General features: G+C 37.5%; 1 protein-coding gene across 1 annotated transcript in view; it reads left to right on the forward strand.

The window, feature by feature from the left end:
* FCHO2 (FCH and mu domain containing endocytic adaptor 2) overlaps nt 1-22400 on the forward strand; it is an 86922-nt gene that overhangs the window by 13761 nt on the left and 50761 nt on the right. Inside the window, exons 3-9 of the mRNA XM_063295506.1 lie at nt 9043-9117; nt 9827-9968; nt 10055-10207; nt 11205-11309; nt 11714-11812; nt 14791-14887; nt 19790-19834. Of these exons, the coding sequence (XP_063151576.1) occupies nt 9043-9117; nt 9827-9968; nt 10055-10207; nt 11205-11309; nt 11714-11812; nt 14791-14887; nt 19790-19834 (716 nt within the window). The remainder of the gene's footprint in view (nt 1-9042; nt 9118-9826; nt 9969-10054; nt 10208-11204; nt 11310-11713; nt 11813-14790; nt 14888-19789; nt 19835-22400) is intronic.

Raw genomic sequence — 22400 nt, forward strand, 5'->3', positions numbered from 1 at the left:
TACATCAGGTTCCAGGTATAGTTTTGTGTTTTTTATTTAAATACTCATTTATGTTGCATTATTTTAAATTGTATTAATACAATTGTTTAAATACAATTATTTAATGTATTGTTATTGTTTAATGAAATTATTATTTAATTAATAATTGTATAATTTAATGTTTTATTATTTTAAAATTTTCTAGAAATTTGTTAGCCTTCCCAAGTATACCAGACAGGAAACACGACCAGATGAGCTAATTCTACTTTATTGTTAGGCTACATTAACAGAATCTTGCAAGTCTGAAAGTACAAATCACCCACTATTCCTTTTTACTGCCTGATCAGTTAGGGCGGATCCTTTCTAAGTTTTTTTTCCACCCATTACCCAGCTGTGGGCTCCTCCCCCTTTTATTTGATTGTTCCCTAGGCAGCATCTCTTCCCTCCGTCTTCCAAGGTCATTCTCACATTCCATTACAAAATTTGTATATGGCCCTGTTTCTCTGATATGCCTCACCTTTCAGTCACTAATCTAGTCAACTTTCTTTGCTGGTGAGTCAGTTTGCAATCACATTGAGTTAAATTTTTCTCTCTGCTCCAGGCGTTGGTGGCCAACTGATTGGACTGTGGAATGGTTTAAGATGCTACCATACTTATTTTGTAATACATGATGATGTCTCTGAACTGCTTCATGGTTTTCATCTTGTCTGCAACTGTTGAAATTTGACATAAGAGGTGGTTTCAGCTCTTCCCAGGTCTTCTCCCATGTTTTCTGTGCTATGTATAGGAGGGAGCCCTTCCTGTATTTGACCTGGAGGAGTGGGTACCCCAATCTGATGTGGTTTGCATTGATTTAGAAGATATGGTTCCTGTGTGGCTTGCTCCCTATTCCAGATATGGTTGGGGATCGTAAGGGAGTTATCATGCGGTACTGGTGTTTTCTGGAATCTGGACCCTAATGCCAGCAAGAGGATTGTTTTTTGGGGTCAGGCTGTGCCTGGGGAGCTCTCTTCTGGCTGGGTGCAGCATCTGCTATGTGTTTGCCTTGTGGAGAGAGAGTTTTTTCTGGTGTTGTGTCACAGGACTAGGGCGGGTGGGCCACTTCATTTTACCCATTTGATAAATGTGGCTTTCTGGGGACAGACTGATCTTCTCAGGGGAGATTGACAGTTATTGGTATGATTTCCATAGTTCAGCTTGAGGACGTTTTAGTTCTTGTGAATTGTGGCTATGTCTCTCCAAGTGTTGCTATTTGTTCACCTTTGGGAGTGTGTGAGTTCATTTTGTTACATTGTAGTGAGGGGCCCCACTTGAGTGTTTTTAACCATTTTCTTTCATTACTGGATATAAATACTTGTAAGATTCTGCAAGCATCCTGATGAACAGGGAGAGCTTGGTTCTTTGGCATCCAGTGAGAACTGGGAAAACAAATTAACTGGCTACCAGAATATGTGCACTGCATTTCCAATGGCGACTAGGGCCTTTCCTCTCTCCAGCTCTTTTTCTTGGATGACTAGATATGCAAACTAGGTCAACTAAGTTTCGATGTTTCATTACAGGACTAACTGGTTCTCTTTGGGTTTACATTTAACACTGTCAAAATTGACTGGATCAATAACTTGCTTTTGTTGTTGTTAACAATATGTTTAACTCTGTCCCCATTGACTCACTGAAGTATGTTGTAGGAATAGTGCCTGTATCTTAATGATTTATCAGTTAATTTTATATTAAGATTGACAATCTTACAGTACAATTTTAAACACGTCAGCTAAAAAATAAGGCCTGTTTAATTCAGTGGGTTCTTCCCAAGTAAATGTGTGAAAGATTGCAGCCTTACTAAAACAATATGGCTTGGGCTTACAAGAACAAGCTACAAGTGAAATATTCTTTGCAACATGTTTTTCATTGCCTAGATTCCTATATATTTTATGAGTTTAAACTTTGTTTTAGAACTATTTGGCATAACATGCTAGATTAAAGTCTTAGGAGTTTCAGTGTTTGGTTCTTTTCTTAGTTTATTAATCCAGATTTCATTTACCTTAATATGTTTATAGCATTTTTTCTTCAACAGAAGATGCATAGGACACTGATAGATAAGTGGAATCATTAACGTACAATAATAAAAATATGGACCCACGTAGACATACAGGATTTGTCTGTATTTTCTATCTTAAAGACATTAATAAAATCATATAATAGGCACATGTGGGAAACAGCGGCAAGTTTTGGTATTGCTTGTTTTTCTTTAAATTTAAATCTGTTGTAGAAAATGTAAAGGGAATTCAAATGTATATAACATAGCTCACAGAGTTATCGTTTGCTAAATGTTGAAACACTAATGCCAAGTGATAAATCTGGGGTGAGGCAGGAGAATAGTTCTCAACAGAAACTGATTTCCATCTCTACAAAACAAGGAGAGCCACATAACTGTCCACTGATTGCTACCTTTTGTAATCTCTGTGCCCTTTTCTGCTAAATTACAAATACTGAACAGGTTTTGTCAATGCTTGTAAAAATATAATTTAGGTCTGTGCCATGAGGTATTTCACAACGACCATTTATTTTAAAACTCAGAGAGTGAATGCCTGATTCTTCTTAATGAGACTATCAATCTTCTATCATTGGACATCCTGATGTAAAAACAATAGACATGTCATGTTAGAATATGTTGACAGTCCCCAAACAATTGCAGTTAATAAGTCCAGAAATAACAGATATAGTGGAGGGTTTTTTTTCCCCTGTAGAATATCTTTCTGAAACAACGCTGTCCATTTTTATGATTTCAGCTATGATATCGGTACCCTTGTTTCTTTTATTGCATAATAATGAATTTTCATATAAAATATTTAAATAATTGAGAGAGGCAGCTTGGTGTAGTGGTTAAGGCATCAGGCTAGAAACTGGGAGACCATGAGTTCTAGTCCCATCTTAGGCACAGAGCCAGCTGGGTGACCTTGGGCCACTCACACACACTCAGCCCTAGGAAGCAGGCAATGGCAAATCACTTCTGAAATCTTGCCAGGAAAACTGCAGGGATTTGTCTATATAGTTGTCAGGAATCAACACTGATTCGAACGTACCCCTCCTCAATTAAATAATTGATGGGAACTGAAATGAATTAAATATACTCCTATAAATATACTGGTGTAGGCCAACATATCTGCTCCCGTAGTTGCAAAGAATTTTGAAAGGTCAAACAAGAATTTTGTAGGCAAGTATAGACTAGTAATCCTTAATTAAATTCCAGTGTACAAGAAATAATTATTAGGAATTATTTCCATCATACTATGTCATCAGGAATGTTTTATAAATGTGTAGATTTTTTAACATTTGCAGAAATGGAGTCATAGACTTTTATATTAATTATTATGGATAGCACTGAAGTTGCTTGGAAGAATTCCTCTCCCCCAAATAATGTTGTGTAAATAAAGGGAATTACAGGTTTAAAATGTTCTATCTCTCTTGGATTGTTGAAGAAATCACATACGTGTTTTGCAAATGTCCAAAAACTAAGCATGGCCATATTTATTACAAAAATCCACACAAGTGGATGGTGCAAAAATAACTGCACCAACTCCAACTGCTTTCTCTTTAGAGTTGTATTTGCACGTAGCATCTATAGCTTGAGAGACCATGTTTTGTGGAGACTTTACTCTTGAATACGCTTCCACTTGAGTAGACCATTGCAGGGCTTCTGTAGCTTCTTTCTCAGTTATATATAATCTCTCAAGGGTATAATTTCCCTAAAACGTACAGGACAGAATTTTCTTCATCAGAGTCCAGCTAATGATTACTGCACTTGGCCCATCTTTTGAGGCGTCTATTTATAAAGCAAAAGGTAAATTGAATCTGGAACCTTTCAACCCAGGATCTGTACACAATGTAGTTTCCAAGCCCTCAAATGTCTTTTAACATTGCTCAGTCCATTCAACTATCCAGATTCATTATTAAATCTGTAAGACTCCTAAATTGTGTGGCACAGTGCCCTGGAGCACTGCAACAAACTCACAGGGCCATCTCTGGGATATTTTAAATGTTTGTGACATCTAAAACTTGCAAAGCTGGGTTTTGTGATGCCATTTATTTGCAAAGCTGGGTTTTCAATGGTTGCTGTGATAAAAATCAGTTTGGAACAGGAAATTAGGGTGGCAGTGTCCAATCTGATTCCAGAGTTTGAGAATGAGAAACAACAGGTGCATGCATCCCATTGGTAAGTAATTGTTGTTATTTTAGGAATGAATTTAAAATATCTTTTAAATTTCAATTTATGCATACTATTTTTTTAAACAGTTGTTAGGTCATAAATACTTATTGTTTGGACCTAACTACTTAATTAGCAGAACTGTTAGGTGTTTCATTTGGCCTAAAGGTGCCATGAAAGAATTACTGAGACACTAAGGGTGCAGTGAACTGAGAAAGTTTGGGAACCTCTGCTGTAAGGACTTGTGCCCTAGGGTGGACAATTATGGGAACAATCTGTAATAACACCAAATTAAAGAAGGCTTTAACTTCTTCATTTCAGGAAGTCTAATCTGGTGAATCACCTCTATTTTAGACAAATGAATCTAGTCTAACTTCTCCCTTGTGTACTCTAAATCCCAGGTATTTTGTCTCTTGGAAACCAAGGACACACCTAGAGAGGTTAACTATTAGGTGAGCTTTGTGGAGACTTCCAACCACATGCTTTAGATGTTCCAGATGCTTCTCTGAGCTGTAACTACAAATAATCAAATCATCTACATAATTTCCATGCCACTATCCTTGATCAGGCATCATTTGATAGATGAGCCTCAGAAACATTTCAGAAGACCCATGGAGTCCAAAAAGAATTTTTGTGAAAAAAAGTCTTGTGGGGTAGAAAACAAAGTCTGGATTTCTCTTCAAGAGGAGTCTGCCAGTATTACTTCATTAAGTTTAAGCTGAGTGGGTGGATAGATGGATACATAAACACACACAAACTGAGTCTGTCAAATCCTCTATCTTGAGCAATCATTAACTATCAAATTTAGCAATGTTGTTCATTTCCTTTAGATTAACACAAAACCTTATTACTTGCCCCATAGGTTTTGGAGTGTCAGGGCCAGCCCAAGAACAATGTCAAGTCAGTGTATTCCAAACTCCAGTTCTTTATTGCTTCCATCATACAGACTGAATCTTGTCAGACGAAAGCTACTCTAATTGACCTAAGGGTAAATAACCTGGGAGACTCTAGGGCGGAGCTACCTTGAACCTCTTAACTTTCCCAGCAACAGTCTCTGGACTGTGAATCCTCTTATCTGCCTGGAACGCGCTTCTTCCTTCCTGGGAATCAGCGGCAGGACTGAAATCCATCACAGGAGCCAGTGCAGTGGATAAACACTGTTTGCTGTTGGGAAAAAAAAATTATTCCCAGTTCCAACATTTTTCCTAGCTCAATCTTCACTATGTCTCAAAGCCATTCTAGGGGAGATAATGAGACAGTGAACGTATTATAGAAAATCACAGGAATGGAGGAGATGACAGCTGGAATCAATATTGGAGGTTGAAATGCATACGAATTTGAGATATGCAGGTTATAACATTTTATTAACCAAAAAGAAGACTTAGAGGAGCTCATTATTAAAGTAACACGTAAGTTAAAAATCCAGGTTAATGTTCAGTATTAAGAATTCAAAGGATTGTCAATCATAGATTTCATTGAGAAAGATAAGAATACTGAAAACAATGGTCTTGCATATGGGTGTGAAAGCTGAACAATGAGAAAGAAGATAAATGTTTTCAAATTATGAATTAGGAGATGTTTATTAAAGATATGGTGGACTGCAGAAAGAACCATTCAGTCAGCCTGGACCAAATAAGAGTGACTCTTCCCTTGAGGCAACATCAGCAAGCAGAAGAAAAACATATTTGGGCAGGTGATGTGAGTGAAAGATGGAAATATTAAAGAAAATGACTTGGCAAAGTTGAGACAAGTAGAAGAAGGGGAAGACAAAATAAGTTTCTAGGGAAGCAGTAAAGGAAGCATCCAATTCAGTGGCATTTAACTGGCTAACTAATTCTTACCTGCTAAAAATTGAATCAGCTGTTGAGATCAAAGACATGAGCAGGAAATTTGAATGACCTCCCAAATGCTGCAGTGGGATGATTTTAAAAAATAGCCTATGTTTTGTAGGGGCTAGTGAATTTATTTGATGAATTTTGCTCTTTCTATAATGCCTAGATAGAACTTCACTCTTATCTTTCATTCTCTGTCTTGTTACCTTATTGCCATGCCTAATTATGATTCAGTTTTGTTTTGTCATTTTTCTCTTCCCTTCTAAATGTAGATACCCCTTTTGCATCTCCATCCTGTTTTTTCTTTCTTTCTTGCTGTTTCTTCAGAAAAGAGGAAGGTGTGTATGTGTTTGTGCATGTGTGCGCAAATATCTCAGGTGAACCTGCCCAGTTGGAGTCCAACTCTGACAGGTACAACTGACTTTATCCACCAGATAGCATGAACATTACTCACAGCCGCCCTGTAGATGTTCCTGTGTCCCATCCTCTCCAAAAGGAAACGGGTCACCCTAAACAAGGCCACCAGGTGGCTGTTGGTAGGCTCAGTAAGAGAGGAGAAATAGTGAGGTTTTGCCACATTGCCACAACATAATCCTGAATGTGTGTTTTCACTCATATTTGATTGGATTTCCCCTTTGTCTTCCCCCAGCAGTCCTGCCCAAAGCCCAGAATTACATAACTTAGCAAATTGTGCCTATCCTAAAACGTAAGGGGTAACTGTAGAAGCATGCACAGTCTTGCAAGTGGGGAAGGTTTTAATGATCTAATGAAGCTTACTTTCTAGATATAAAGATATATTTATTGGGAAAAAAGAAATATTGGAAAAACAGGAGAAAGTAACAGAATTCTCACACAGACAATTCTACACAAAATAAATGCAGTCTGTCAAGCTATATTCTTACTTAATGACCCTTCTTTGAAAACAATCTTGGATTTCAGAATGTATAGCTGAAAAGAGATTATATGGGTGTCCTGCTGCTGGTCCTTGTTTGTTTGTTTTTTACTCTTCTCAGTTTTTATTACCTGCTGTTTAAACTCACCTTCTTAATAGCCATTTGTGGAATTAAAAAGGGGCGGTATAATTTTCACCAGCTGTGATAGTGTATAAATGATTACATGACAGAGGCTTGAGAAATGGGGAGTATGAAATCTAAATTCCATCTGTTTGGTTCTTAATAAATTCAGTTTATCAAATTCTTTAGGAAGTGTCACTGCACTAAAAGAAAAACTAGGAGTTTGTCACAGTCAGCAAAGACCATATTTGATTGTCTTTTTCTGAAATGCTGTTTTCAGTATTGTATATTAGCTTGTGCAGTGTGTTTGCCTTGAATGCTGTAATTTGAATAAGGAACATCTGTCTTTTTGAGTTTATCAGTAATATCTTACCGCCATATCAGTTTATCCTATATATATATGATATACTTTGTATTTTGGTTATTAGACATTTAGAACTTGAAATCAATTTTGAGGTATTTCAGAGTCATCTCTCAAAACAAATGTCTTCCATCTTTGGAGTAATGTGCATTGAAATGTCAAATATAAAATTAGTTGATTCTAGATTTATGTTTCTCTATCCAATCAGATTGTACAGGGTAAGAGCTTGAGAAATGTTCTTCTCAGTTTATTCAGGACTTGGTTGTAGCTAATAAAAGGTACATAATATAAGTGAAAGGCATGATGCCATCCTGGCATTAATATATTTTGCAGTCCTCTGGGCATAAAAATGTAAAATGCCTTCTAGCTGTGCGGTACAGTTTTTAAAATAGTTTTCTACTTTTTATTTATCTATTTAAAAAAAATTTGCGAAAAGATTAGTTCAGAAATAAAATCAGCATTGACTGCAACATCTACTGTCAGTAAAATATTTTTGAAAAATTAGTAACAGTAGTTCAGAAACACCCCATAGATGACTTGGAGAGTTGAAAAAAGAGATGGGACTATTTAATTTAATTAAAAATTAATTTTAAATTATCTCATGAGTAATCTATAATCAATAAGTTTATCTGGACAAAATATTTCACAGCACACCACTACTGAAAAGGCAGTATATCTGTTGTCACCCATCTAAGATAGATGCATTACTGTAGAAGATATGAAATATCTTTTAGGAATCAGCCAAGTTTAAAATTAATGAAATAAATTGTATTCTCTTTATAAAATAGAACTTTTCATCTACTCGAATCCTGTGCCACCTTTTAAGTTTTGCATAATATTTTATCTATTAATAGATAATATTAATAGAAAGCCAATTTGGTGTAGTGGTTAAGGTACTGGCCTAGAAAGCAGGAGACTGTGAGTTCAAGCCTTAGGCATGAAAGCTGGCTTGGTGACTTTGGGCCAGTCACTCTCTGTCAGCCCAACTCACCTCACAGGATTGTTGTTGTGGGGAAAATAGGCAGGAATATTAGGTATGTCCACTGCCTTGAGTTGACCAAATATATAAAGGCAGGAAATAATAGTAATAGTAATAATGCAAACTTAGTCTAATTTCATGAGGAAAAAAGCTGATGATATAATAACAAAGATTAAGGGAAAAAACAGAAATCTAAACTGAGTCCTCATTCTTTGAATGAAAAATCTGTTCTCTTCCTATAAGTATTTGAGCTTGATCTGATTTTCAGAGTATTTTCTTATACAAACATACACCCGTTGGATTAATTCTATTTTTGCGCTTTGTTTTATAAATAGACAGAGGACACTCAGGCTTTGTAGATCATTCATTGCTTTGTGTGTACATGCAAATGAAAGATTGTTCTTTAGTTTGCAAGCAAATGAATATTTTTAACATCCAAGTTCTGGGGTAAAGCTTCTTTTCTTTATACATCACAAGCAACAGCTGAAGGTTTTTTTCATGCCTGTGACACTATTCTAGCATATCAATACTTCGAAAGTTTATAGTCTTGGAGATGTTGAGTTCAAGTAAGTATTAGATTAATATAATTGTGACTAATGTTTCAGTTAATTATTCTAAGGACTATATAGATTTTGCATTTTGTTTGCTGAGCATTTGGGTTGTTTTTGTCATAATAGGGCTACAATAGAGGAGGCATATTCAAGGTCAATGACAAAGCTTGCCAAATCATCAAGCAATTATTCTCAGATTGGGTAAGTTGATGGAGTCTAATAGCAATATAGCTTCATTCAGATTCTCTTTAAATATTGAAAATACTTGAAAGGCAAATTAAAAGCATTGGGGTAGCTTTTCTGCTTTTTTCAACATAATCACATTAGTATTTCTAATTTCAATGATTACATACAGTGGTTCTCTGAGACCCTGGAAGAAACAGAATCTACAAGTGCTAGAACTTTGGCTAGGAATATAGTGCTCTTTGTATTATTTCCACAGTGAAAAAATAATAATTTCTCACTCCATTCTTGAGTTTGAACTAAACCTCATGAAGTGAACAGGATCCTGCTTTCCTCAACTCTACTTGAAAACCTTTCAACATCAGAACCACCATCTCTATAATAGGCTGCTGAATTTAAGCCATGTAACTATTGTGGCTTCTGTTCTATATATTTAAAGACATTTGAAAATCCTACGAATGATATTTTTTTCATTTTTATAAGAAGTTCAGAATATTTATATTATATTGCAGTAAGTAGCTGTGGCAGTTATTCTTGACTTTGGGGTTTGGATCCCTAACCTTATACATTTAAGTGTCTAACTGTAAACACAATATTTGCTTCTGGAATAATTAAATAGGACTCTAAAAAAAATACATGCTACACTGTATAAAAACATTGCTTAATATATTACCTTACTTTCACATGATTTCAGTACTGAAATGTCCTCATTTTCACTTCTTCTTAGGACATTCGCACCGGTCTGGGATGTTTTCAAATCATCAACTGAAAAACTAGCAAGCTGTCACCTAGAACTTGTTCGAAAGTTGCAAGAACTAATAAAGGAAGTGCAGAAGTATGGAGATGAGCAAATAAAAGCACATAAAAAGGTTATGTATACTTCTTAAATCTACTTTAATTATTTTACATAAAATAGTTAATTGGTAGCATTTGACACCCATGCAATGTTTAACAGACTAAGGAAGAAGTTTCAGGGACTTTGGAAGCAGTGCAAAACTTTCAGAGCATTACCCAGGCCCTCCAAAAAGCAAAAGAAAACTACAATTCAAAATGTGTGGAACAAGAACGTTTAAAAAAAGAAGGTGCAACGCAGAGAGAAATAGACAAGGTAACTTTTTAAGCCTTTCTTTTGTTTTTGTATTTTTCAGCATGAAAAATAACCATTAGATTTTTTTCTAGGTGAGACATTAGTATTAGCAGTATAACATCTTGTTTGCTTACTGGAATAGTTTCTCTGTGTGTGTATATTAGCAAACATTTAAGCAGAAATATATAATTTTTGCTAAATTTTCTTTTTTCCACAAAGGTCCATATACTGGCCTAAACATTATGTCCTGGACTGCTGAACATGTATACTATTTATTCTGATGACAATATGTAAGGCAAATGTCTTAAGGTGTCCAGTATTCAATAGTGTGTGGTGATGAAAAAAAGCAAGATTTTGTTTAGCTTTGACAAATTGTAGAAATGCTTGTTTCCCTCATGTAACTACTCTTTGCAGAACTTATTTTTGTTTGGAGCCATTCTTCATCTGAAATCTGAAAGAGGGTTACTTAAATCCACTCTCAATACTTACTGATATTTTACATAAAGTGTGGTGCTGTTCTATTTTTGTGGTGTGAGATTACAGATTTTTAACGGGAATCAAAAAATATATAGTCAGATTGAACAACTATTTCCTCACATATGTTATGATGAAACTGTTATGTAGGCTGTTAAAAAAATGTTGTTTTATATATTTTATTTTTAATGTAAAACATATCAGATGCTCTGTTCATTTTTTATATGAGTTATTTGTGGTAAGAATGGATATTTATTCTGAGAGCAAACTATTCCATGTAAGAAAAGGCAAAGATTGCTTGAACTCAACTGTTCATGCTGTTTTCTTGGTAATAGTACAGACGTTGCTTGCCACTGCCTTCTTCCAGCGTGTTGTTTTGTTTTTGACTGTAACTCTGTAACTCTGGGATCCCCTCGCAGTCTCCTATTCAAGCATTAACAGGTGTCCCAATAAGTCCTGGCTAATTCTGCTCCCAAGCCCAGCCAGATCTGTTGCCAGAACTAAATTTATGGTAAAATATCTTCCTTCTCTGTGATTTGTCTAGGTGGCAGTAAAATCCAAGAAAGCTACTGAAGTGTACAAATTATATGTAGAAAAATATGCTTTAGCAAAATCTGAGTTTGAACAGAAGATGAATGAAACTTCCCAGGTAAGATTTATCTCCAATTTGTTAAATTAAAAGTTATTATGAAGCAGATTCACTGAACCAGAATGGTACTCCAAGCATATCTAAGTCTGAATCCAACCCATTATATGTAAAATATCTAGAACCTTATTTAATTTTTCATTCCCCCCTTACAGACAGTCTTCTTGTTCTTTATTTTGTACCATTTTGCAATGAATCTGATAGATGAGAATACAAAATCCAGGCTGAATAAAAATACTTGTAATTGGGTTTCAAAGGAAATGTTTGTGCATAAGTCCTAGCTCAGGGGACATTTTTTTTAATCTGGGCCAAGTTGTTCCTTATACGCATTAATGTTCTTTTTGAGAATTGTTGAACATAAGCCTCTTTTGTCATTGGCATTAAATTAAAATCTTTTTATACTACAGAAATTTCAAGATATTGAAGAAATGCATCTCTTCCATATGAAGGAGATTATAGAATGTTTTTCAAGTACAGTAAACGAAATTCATTTACAGATTGGAGAGGTGAGTCATTGATAGCATCTTTTATTAATCATGCTCTGAATTAGGGAGACTGTTGCCTCTGAACTGCCATCCCATCCCATCCCAGCATGTATTTATTATTTGTTTTAAATCATTTGGGAAAATTTAATGGGATAACTGCAATGCAGTTTTTAAATATTGTATTACATTATTTTTTATTATACAATATAAGAATATTTTAAATTTAAATGTTTTTACGTCTAGAGGAAGAACAAAACGTTTATGTATGGAGCAAATATTTTATCAATAAATAATAGTAAAATGTGAATAATGCATTTTTCTCAAAGGCATAATTAAACTTTCATATTTCTGGTAGTTTGCTATACTAGTAGTTGCCTCTTGATTTTGTTTAGCTAACTTCTAAGACAGAAGCTGGCATGTGGTTCTTTCCTTTGGATCACTGGAAGTTTTCCTATGCTCTGTGTGCGTGCATTTCAGCCTGTTTCTCCTTTCCTGTAATTGTGCTTTTAAGAAAAACCTTAACTTCATGCAGGATTGCTGTGTTCTATACCTCAGAAAATTAATCCATGTTAATGGATTAAAAGTTTATGGTAAAAAGAAATTATATTAAGAAAAGTTGGAGAATGAAATTGCCTGGCTCTGTCTTTCACAGAGGCTGCAAGAAACTGAGAGTACTAAATACTTTAAATTCAGAATATTTGAGGGTTTTTTTTTTGCTGCTTTTTAAAATAATGACAGAAAAAGGGGGAAAAAACCTACACAAAGATACATATGTTATTAAAAAATACATAGCAAGTGCTTAAAAAATAAGAATATAACAAAGAAATAAAATAAAAATATAAAATATAATGTGTCATTACAGCAATAAACAATTATAATTCTATATATATTTATCTAATGCAAATATGATGCAAGTATGTATGTATGTGTATGGATGGATGGATGGATGGATGGATGGATGACAATACAATTATATAAACAACATGCTTTTTCCTAAACTACTATGTTTTGTAAAAATGAGTCCCATGTTTCATTATATTTATCCATACAAGGTCTCCATCTATAGGCTATCCTCTCATAGGTGGCAAGTGTAACCAGGTCTTCAATCCACTGAATAAATGGGGCCATACATTTATCTATCTAACATATCTATACATATGCTGCAACATAGTCTTTTGGCCATAGTAAGGGCATGGAGAATCCATTTATATTGTCCTGTTGTCAAATTCCTTGTATTAGGTATGTAATTCAGAAGAATATTGTCCTCTGAAAATTTTAGCTTTTGTTGCAGTCACATTTATATGATCCACTACTTTCTCCCAAAACTTAGTAAGTATAGTAGATTGTAAGAACGTATGTTTGAAAGAAGCATTGTCCTTATTACATCTCCAACAGCATGTAGTCTTAGACAATCCTTTTCTATACAAACGTAATGGAGTCCAGTGAATTCTGAATATTATTATTTTTTGTATAAGTAGTAATTTAAGGTCCATTGACACGCTTGCTGTAGAAGTTAAAATGCTCTCCCATTGTCTGGGCAATATAGGAACCTCTTATTCTTTATTCCATTCATGTCTTACCATCTGCATATCAAACTGATTTATTGATAACAAATATCTATAAAAACTAATAGTAGGTTTTTTAGTCTTAAAGGATTTAACAAGTTGTTTAGTATCTCAGTTGTCTCAGAAGCTGAAAAAATTCAGAATATTTGAGTTGATGCAGAGAGCATTTCTCTGAATAAAATCTTTCTAAATTTGATTGCTATAAAGCCTTTCATATGCTGCCATTTCTTCAGCTGAACCCTGGTAAGATGGAGTGGCTATGGGTTGAGGGCTCTTCTGTATCTGGGAAATTACCATCTTTAGTTCTGGATGGGGTTTCACTGCCCCAGGCAGACCCCGTGCAGAACCTGGGGTTTCTCCTGGACTCACGGCTCCTGCTCAAAGAGCAGGTGGCAGCCGTGGCCAGGGAGCCTTTGCCCAACTTCATGTTGTGCGCCAGCTATGCCCCTTCCTGGGTTGGGAGTCCCTCTGGTCAGTCACTCATGCCCTTGTCATCTCCCATATAGACTATTGCAATGCACTCTACATGGGGCTACCCTTGAAGAGTATCCAGAAGCTACAGCTGGTCCAGAATGTGGCCGTGTGAGCAGTTTTAGGAGCCCCAAAGAAAGCCCATATAACACCTTTGCTGCGCAAGCTGCATTGGGTGCCAGTCTGCTTCTGGGTCCAATTCAGGGTGTTGGTTATCACCTTTAAAGCCCTACATGGCATGGGTCCAGGTTACCTGAGGGACCACCTCACCCCCATCACATTGACCTGTCCCACCTGGTTAAGCAGAGAGGGCATGCTACGGACCCTGTCCATGAGAGATTGTCAGTTGGCAGGGTCCAGGAGGAGGGCCTTCTCTGCCATAGTCCCCGCCCTCTGGAATAAGCTACCCCCAGAGATAAGGCAAGCCCCCACTCTCCCAGCCTTCTGAAAGGGGCTCAAGACGTGGCTGTGCCACCTCACTTGGGGTAGGAGGGGGGATAGTTTGTCATGGGGATGGCTGGCACCTTGATGTGGTCTGGGGAATTTTAGCAAGACTGCGATCTCACCATCTTGGGTTTTAGGTCGTATTTTATATTTTAGAGGTTTTAGTATATTTGTATATGTATATTTTATGATGTATCTCTTTTAATCAATATTTAATTTTTTACTGTTTTAAATTTGCTTGTAAACCGCTCAGAGTCATTGTTGAGATGGGCGGTGGAAAAATGCAATAAATAAATAAGAAATGAGTCCCTATCAACTTTGTAGTACAGAGTTATATTTAAAAAATGCTTTATAGAATATTAGACTGTATTTAATTCTTGCACAAGTGGAAAGCAACACAGTCTACCTTTCTGTTTCACCTTTGCTCCTCCTAACCCTAACCCCCAAAAACTTCTTCAGAAAGTTGTAAAGTATTGAAATCCTTCCATCATCTTCAGTTGTACTATTTTTTCCTCAAAGGTCCATGAAGAATTTATAAATAATATGGCAAACACAACAGTTGAAAGTCTGATAAAAAAATTTGCTGAGTTAAAAGGCACAGGCAGAGACAGACCTGGTGAGTTTTTTTTTTAATCTACTGGTGACTCTTTACTTAATAGCTTTCATAAGGCCATAAAGATGTGGTTCTGCCACCAAACTTACATAAAGATACAGTATGTAGTAGAGTCTGTTCAGTGGTTATATTGATTGTTATTGTTGGTTTCTTATACCTTGACTGCCGATAGTGTTATATAGCTTTTATTTTACTCTTTGTTCATTCATTCATTCGCCTTCAAGTTAGTGTTGACTCCTCATGACTCCCTGGACTAGACCCTGTAGTTTTTTTGGCAAGATTTTGAAAGTGGTTTGCCTTTGTCTTCTTCCTAAGGCTGAGAGAAGGTGTCTGGCCCGAAATCACCCAGCTGGCTTTGGGCCTAAGGTAGAACTAGAACTCACAAACTCTCAGTTTCTAGCCTGGTGCTGTAACCACTACACCAAACTAGCTCTTTTATGCAGTCTTTTAATTGTAAGCCACTCAGAGTCACATATTTGAGATGGGTGGCCATATAAAGGTAGGTAGGTAGGTAGGTAGGTAGGTAGGTAGGTAGGTAGATAGATAGAAAGAATATATTTTCTGCATGTGTATCATTCCACCTTAAAAATAAAGTCAGCTGTAATTCAGTGTTTGCTAAACTGTTAACATTCATTTTTATGAAACCATGAAACTTGATACTTTTACATTGAAAATCCTCCTTTAATTCAATTTACCTCAAGTGAAATGGGCTCAGTCTAGAGATTAACTTTTAATGTGCTTATATCCAGACTAATTATGCCAACCAGATAAAATTTATATTTGGGAAAAAAAGTCCTATTTATGTTCACCTTGAACTTAAATATGTTTTATTGAGTCTGAAAACTAATGACGACTCCCTAAAATAACATTTATTTTGTAGAAAAATAGTTTTAAAGTGTGTCGTGCTTTTCTTTTTTTGGATACTTTTCATACATGAGATTGCACAAAAATCAGAGGTAACCTGATTTGCCTAAACAAAGCAATTCAGGTGGCCTTCAACTGCTTTGGTCCTCCGCTGCAGGAGAAGACTTCTCTCAGTTATCCTTCCTAGCATTGGTCCACGTGTTTCTAGACTCATCAGTTTTGGGATTGCCTGCCATGTGTGCAGAAGCAATCCAACCTGCAGGACTTTCAGCATGCACTGGGACATGCTGTGAGATTGCCTACAGTGCTTGCCAGAGCTGTCCGTTGTTGAAGACCTTCAGTATGAAGTTTTTGGCAGGCTGTCAGAGGTGGGTGATGCTTCCTCTGTGATGTTTTCCAGCCAAAGCTTTTGATGGGAGGACCAAAGGTCCTCTCTGCTAAGAAGCGTTAGCTTTATTACTCATTGTGGTATTGCCCTCAAGTGTTTGCAGAATCTGCCCAGCCTGGAAGCACTTTGGCAGTTCTGTGGAAGAAGACTTCTCTCAGCCTACTCCCATAGTACAAGCCTTGGAGGAAAATAGCTGAGACGTCTCCAGAGCACAGCAAGAAAAAGCAACATGGTTACTCTTAAAACCTGTATAAAAATAAAATAAAATAAGTTAATTTATTATTGATTGTCAAAGTCAAAGCTAATGCCAACTTTCAAAAGTTAATAAAACTACATCACGTTTATATGTCTATATTCTGCTGAAGCTAGAATTCAGAATATATTACACCTTGAATTCTCCTCCTCCTCCAAGCAGAAACAGGCAGAGTAGGTAGGTGTGTTGAGTTAATGATGCATGGAGAGTGTTTCGGAACCAGTGAGTAGTAAGGAATGCTGGGTTGGGGAGGGGTGTTTGTTTTGAAGCTGGCAGCTACAAGTGAAATGCTAATGGGCATTTCAGTTTAAACCCAATTTCTTGGAGTGGGGGTGAAGAAGATAAAAAGTTCGTGGAAACCAGACATGTTTTCTCATGTAAAACACATTAGAGCAGGCTGACACAACTTGTAGAGGGGAAAGGGCCACATTGATATATTAAAAATAATTTTGGGCTGTAAAGCAATATCTGGCACACTGATCAGCTGTTTGGTGAATAGCTGTGCAGCAGCCGTGATGGAGCTGGCAGTGTTGGTGAGGCCTGGAAATGTTGGAAGCACTCTGTAGAGTGTCTTTCAGGACAGAGGTGGCTTCAAAAAACTAGGCAGAAGAGTTGGATCCTTCCTGGTGGTGACATTTAGCAGCAGTAGATTTGTTGAGTTTTCAAAAAAAATGCCAGCAAGCCACACCAGGCTGCTTGGTGGGCCACGTGTTGTGCAGGCCTGCATTAGAGTATCCTATTTTGCCCAAGTTCAGTATGTGTTTTTACTATAAGTATTTCACCAAAATACTTGGTGCAGTGTATTGACTAATACAACTTCTGTCCCAACTTCTCTGTAAACTTTTTTGTAAATAAAACTTTTCATGTTAAGGAATTATATAAAATGAACATGAATTTTAAGTTTTCTGAAACAAATTGTGAAAATCAGTGATTCATTCCAAAAAGAAAAATCTCAAGAAATGTTAACTACTTTACATTTACATGTACCATTAGGACCAATTGTCTTATATTAAATATTTTAAAATATAAATATTATACTATTATTCATATGCTAACTTTTTAGTAACTAATTGTGTCGTGATTATGTGAATAATAAATATTGTGATAAATTTGTAAAATTTTATAGAACAACTTGGTTTTCATTTAGCAATGAGTATAGATATAATTGTTAAAGAATGCAGCATGAAGATTTACAATTTAGTATGTATTTCTCTTAAATTCAGTTTTCAATATTTATATTGATGTTAAATATGAAATGGCATCAGTAGTTAGCAACAGAAAGATTGTGTGTGTTTTTATAATACAAAATTAACCTTTGTGATTGAGCTTTTACATCTGAACACTAGGAACAGTCATTTGTTTTGACAGCAAAATTAATTGAGGCTAAAACAGTTGAAATTCCACTTGTATCAAGCTGTTCATTAGGAATTGCACTCTGGCTTTAGTGCTGTCAAAAAAATAACTTGTTCTACTATGATTAAATAGCAGAATGATGGTCGGTCCACTGCATTTGAGAAAGAGGTTGAATAAACTTTCTACTGCAGAAACAGTTCAAAAGTGACATGTTGCAAGAGGGATAGAATGTGCATTGATTTCCAGCTGAGCTGTCAACTGGCACTGAGCCAGGCACGCAAAGCTTTGCTGTTTTGAAGCAGCATGTGAGGCATATGTAGTTTTGAGAAAATTGTCCTCCTTTCATGCATGAGTTCCTACTGGGAGATAGGGGGCAGGGAAGGGAATCTTTTGTTTTCCTCTAAAACCAGCCATTCTGTCTTTTCTGTTATCTGTATGAAGAAGTAGCTTTAGTAGTAATGCGGTTTTTAAGTAGGGGTTGCTTTTGAAAATGCTCCCACATGTTGATATTTGCTGTATGTATTACATTTTAGTTTGTGATTGTTTAGAAAGCCTAATCCTTTTTTTCTGCTTTAATCTTCAATTACTGATGCAGTTTAAGAATATTCAGTACTGTTTACCTACTAAATTTTTTCAGCATCCATTCTTTTTTCTCTCTTTTTATTTACATATGTTCTAACTGGTCTTTAATTTAAACTGAGTATTTCAATTGTATCAGTTGCCATTACTCCATTCTCAAATTGATTGGCGGGACACCGAACTGTTTCAGAGCTGTTACTGATTAAGTGACAGGTGACTTCTTATTCTTCCTTTAGTGCTGTAAATTTCTGGTGTAAAACAAAACATAAGAACCTCAAAGTAGAATTTGCTCTGTCTCCATATTTAAAATAATTAGTAGGTTCCTATTTAGATGGATGATGATGATGATGATTGGTAAGTGACTTAATTTGTGCTTGTTTATCCCCTTGAAAATCTGTACTACAGTCTAGCCATCTAATTTTCTCTATTTAAATCACAAGTCTGCTTTTCTTTATACTTATGATTGAATTTGAATGCACACAGAAATCAACTGAGGAATCAGTTTGGAGTTGTGTAAATCTGTCTGAGCACTCAGTAGGTGGCAGCATGTGGCCAACATTGTCGGTGCTTGGAAGCTAAATAGAATTGGGTCTGGTTAGTACTTGAATGGAAGACTACCAAGGAATCCCAGGGCTGTAGACCAGACTGGGAAGTAGGAAAAACACCCAGAAGAAGGCTATGTCCATATTATTAATGGGGGAAAAAAAACATTGATCTTTCTATGTAGTCACCAGGAGTCAAGCTCAGTTTGAAGGGTATCTTTACCTTTTTAAATCTGTATGGAGTTGTGTATTCAGTGACCCTTGTCAACAGCCTAGCAATCCTAACTCTCTAAAAAAAGTTTAAATATATAGATAATATGTATATAATAATCTTTTGCATGTATGTATAATGTCAACAGTTATTGTTATAAATGTATTGATTGTGGAGTGATCTGATTACACTCTTCTGTTGATACAATTCAGTGAATTCTGGTACTTCTTATAAGTGCAAGCAGATATATATATATATATATATCTGGCCTGGTAGAAATGGAAGTGGGGGTGGTCAGCATTTCATCACTTCACATCCAATGGCCTTATTGCTGGGTCCTGGTGGAAGGATCACTAGTGACCTTGGCCTTAGGTTGTTAATGGTAAAATGCCAGGACAATAAGTTCTCATCTGGTAGTGAGTGAACATGCAGGCATGTATTACCAAGATCTAGCTCAGGCTGTCTCTGAGATTTGCCCCAGATTTCAGGTTCTTCTGTAGTCTTGACATAAAAGCTAAAAGCTTGCTCTGTGTGTGTGTGTGTGTGTGTGTGTGTGTTTAATCTTTAAAGATATCCTTCCTACAACCAGGAACTCTGTCCCCAAGATGGCTACATGAATATCACTATACTAAGTTGCACCATAGGGACAAGCAATAATACACTGCTGCATAGCATGAAACAGTTAACTAAAGAATAACATTTTTCTTGCTTTAAGGACTGGTTGAATTTGAAGAATGTAATACAGCCAGTGCAGTTGAGGGTAAGTTTTTCTTCACTGTAAACATGATTTAAAACATCCAACTTAGGCTCTTTTTGGTAATCATTAGAAATAATGTGTGTTAAAATATTAAGTGAAATAAGTTAAAATGAAAATATTATGTCTGTTTCTGATGTAAGAGGTTCAATTGTGAGCTAGAGCTTGCTTTATATAGTCGCATCATAGAAGCAACAGAAAAATATGCATTTTCCCATCCTCATAATTAAAGTTTCCCTGAATAAGAAGCACACACTTTCTCAGCATTCCCATAAGTATCTTTAGTTTAAGACTTTTAAGTTTTTGCATGTGTCCTTTTCCCATTTTGAAATATGTGAAATATATTCACTGTACTTCTCTGGCTCTCCACTTAGTCTGTGAGAGTTCTTGAAGAGTACATACATGGAAATAAAATATTACCTACAACCTTTTTTTTTAGCCTCCTGGGATTCTCTGGTGATTTATTATTGACTTAAAGTAGGTAGTTGTTTTTTAAAACTATCTTCTTACCTATCTTAGGTTGCAAATCCATCCTTACATCATTTATTCTACTTGTCCTGGAGTGGACATAATTCTACTTGTAAGAGAAGACAGAAGCCTTCCTGATACCATCCTTACATATTCAGTCTACTTTATTGCACTCATCTTTGTTACATCTTCCTCCTTCCATATCCTATATATGCCCTTTTTAAATGTGCTTTTTTTAGCAGGTTATGAGCCCCTTTTATAATAATCAGAAGGAAGCCCCACTGATCTTTTATGAAATGCATCCTCTATTTAGCACAGAAACCACTTTGGTTACTCCAATAAAACTATTTTTGCCAGTAGAATTGATCTGGTCTTTTCAGCTACTGTCTTTTGGTCTAACAGCAAGGCTGGGTATTAGGACCACCGTTTCACAGTGGCCATACTCTTTTTCTCATGCTGCAAATTGTTGCTTCACAGAAGCAGTATGTTTCAGCTGCCTATGAGGAATTGGAAAAAACCATGTGAGAACTTGTGAGAACTGTTCATTCTGCTTGCTATTTCTTTTACCAACTTTATCTGCAATGGCAGAAATTACAAGAAACCATTATTGTCATGCGCTGCCTACCTCCGAGTAATACATAGACGCTGATTCCGTGAAACAGGCTCTGGTTTATTCGCAGTGTAGATACAGTATAGGAAAAAAGCTGAGAGTGACAGGAGCGCGCCGGTGCGGGGTTTAAATACCCCGCGCTGGTCAGCGCCCCCTCACTCGCGGTTACGTCACCCCCCTTTGTCCAACACGCTGTCCTGCCGGTAGGTGAGGGGTTGCGAGGCCCCGCTGGCGTTCCGGGATCGCCCATCATCGGTTTCCCTATTCCTCCGGTGATTGCTGTCAGCTGGGCGATCTCCGTTGCGTTAGCGCTAACAGCTTGGGTGTGCCTCGCGATCCGTTTAGCCATTGTCTCTTGTCCTTCAGTCTTTGTAAGTTGATGGCTACTTATCTTGAGCCCCTTCCCCTGTTTCCTTGTTATTGTCATGTGTGCCATTGCGCTGATGTCTTCAGCTCAACGGCACTCATGACATACTGCCCCCTGTCCGAATAGTGGCCCCCCCCCCCCGGTTTTCTGGTTTTTTTACCAGGAGAGCTGTCAAAATGGTTTTTTGTTTTTTTTTAAATTTCCCGCCGGAGTATTTTTCGCCCCTCCCTTTGTTCCGCCCTCTACCACGTGCCTCTCTAGGGTGTGTTCTTAGTGCGCATGCCCAGGTCACACCCTGGGCGTGCGCATGCTCCGGCCACACCCTGTTTGTTTGGCTCAGTTCGACGAGGAGAGAGGCGTGGCTGGTCGGGTGCTTATCAGCTCCAGGTAGGGCCCTTCTTTTTTATTCTAAGTGCGTCGCCTTTGTTATGTGTGCTTCTGGGCGTTGCCCCCAGGATGCACTGTTGACTTGCTTGCCACTCCCCCGTGGGCCCGGGGCGGGGGGAGGGTGCTGGCGACCGCTTGTTACTGCCTTGTGGGCCCGGGGCGGGGGGGGTGAGTCCCGGGGGGGGAGGTCCACCCAAGTCGCGGGCTTGGGGGGGCCCTTTCCCTTGGGGCACAGTAGGCGGGGGGGCCCCGCGGGGGAGGGGTTATGCAGGTGACGGTTTGCTAGTCTTGGTTTTGGCTTGTCGGGGTATGCCCGGTGAAAAGCCCGGGTCAGGTCAGGCGCGTTAACGTTGTGCGCCGCCACCCATTCTGGGTGGGGGAAGTGTTTCCACCTGACCAAATAGTGTAAAGTTCCCTGTTGCCTGCGAGAGTCGAGTATGTCCCTTACGTCAAAGTGATGTTGCCCGTCGATCATCACCGGTGAGGGCAGTGGCGTGCTTGGGTGCCATCGAGAGGTGGTTGCCGGTTTCAGGAGGCTGGTGTGGAACACCGGGTGGAGTCTCCGTAGGTTGTGTGGCAGGTCCAAGCGTATTGCCACCGGGTTCACTATCTGCGTGACTCGGAACGGCCCGATGTACTTAGGCCCCAGTTTTTTCGAGGGTTGGGGTGACTTTAGGAATTTGGTGGATAGGTAGACCATATCCCCCGCCTGGAACGTCGGTTGTTGGCGCCGGTGCTTG

Source organism: Candoia aspera, chromosome 2 (genome assembly GCF_035149785.1).
Source record: "Candoia aspera isolate rCanAsp1 chromosome 2, rCanAsp1.hap2, whole genome shotgun sequence".
In the NCBI taxonomy this organism is placed as follows: Eukaryota; Metazoa; Chordata; class Lepidosauria; order Squamata; family Boidae; genus Candoia; species Candoia aspera.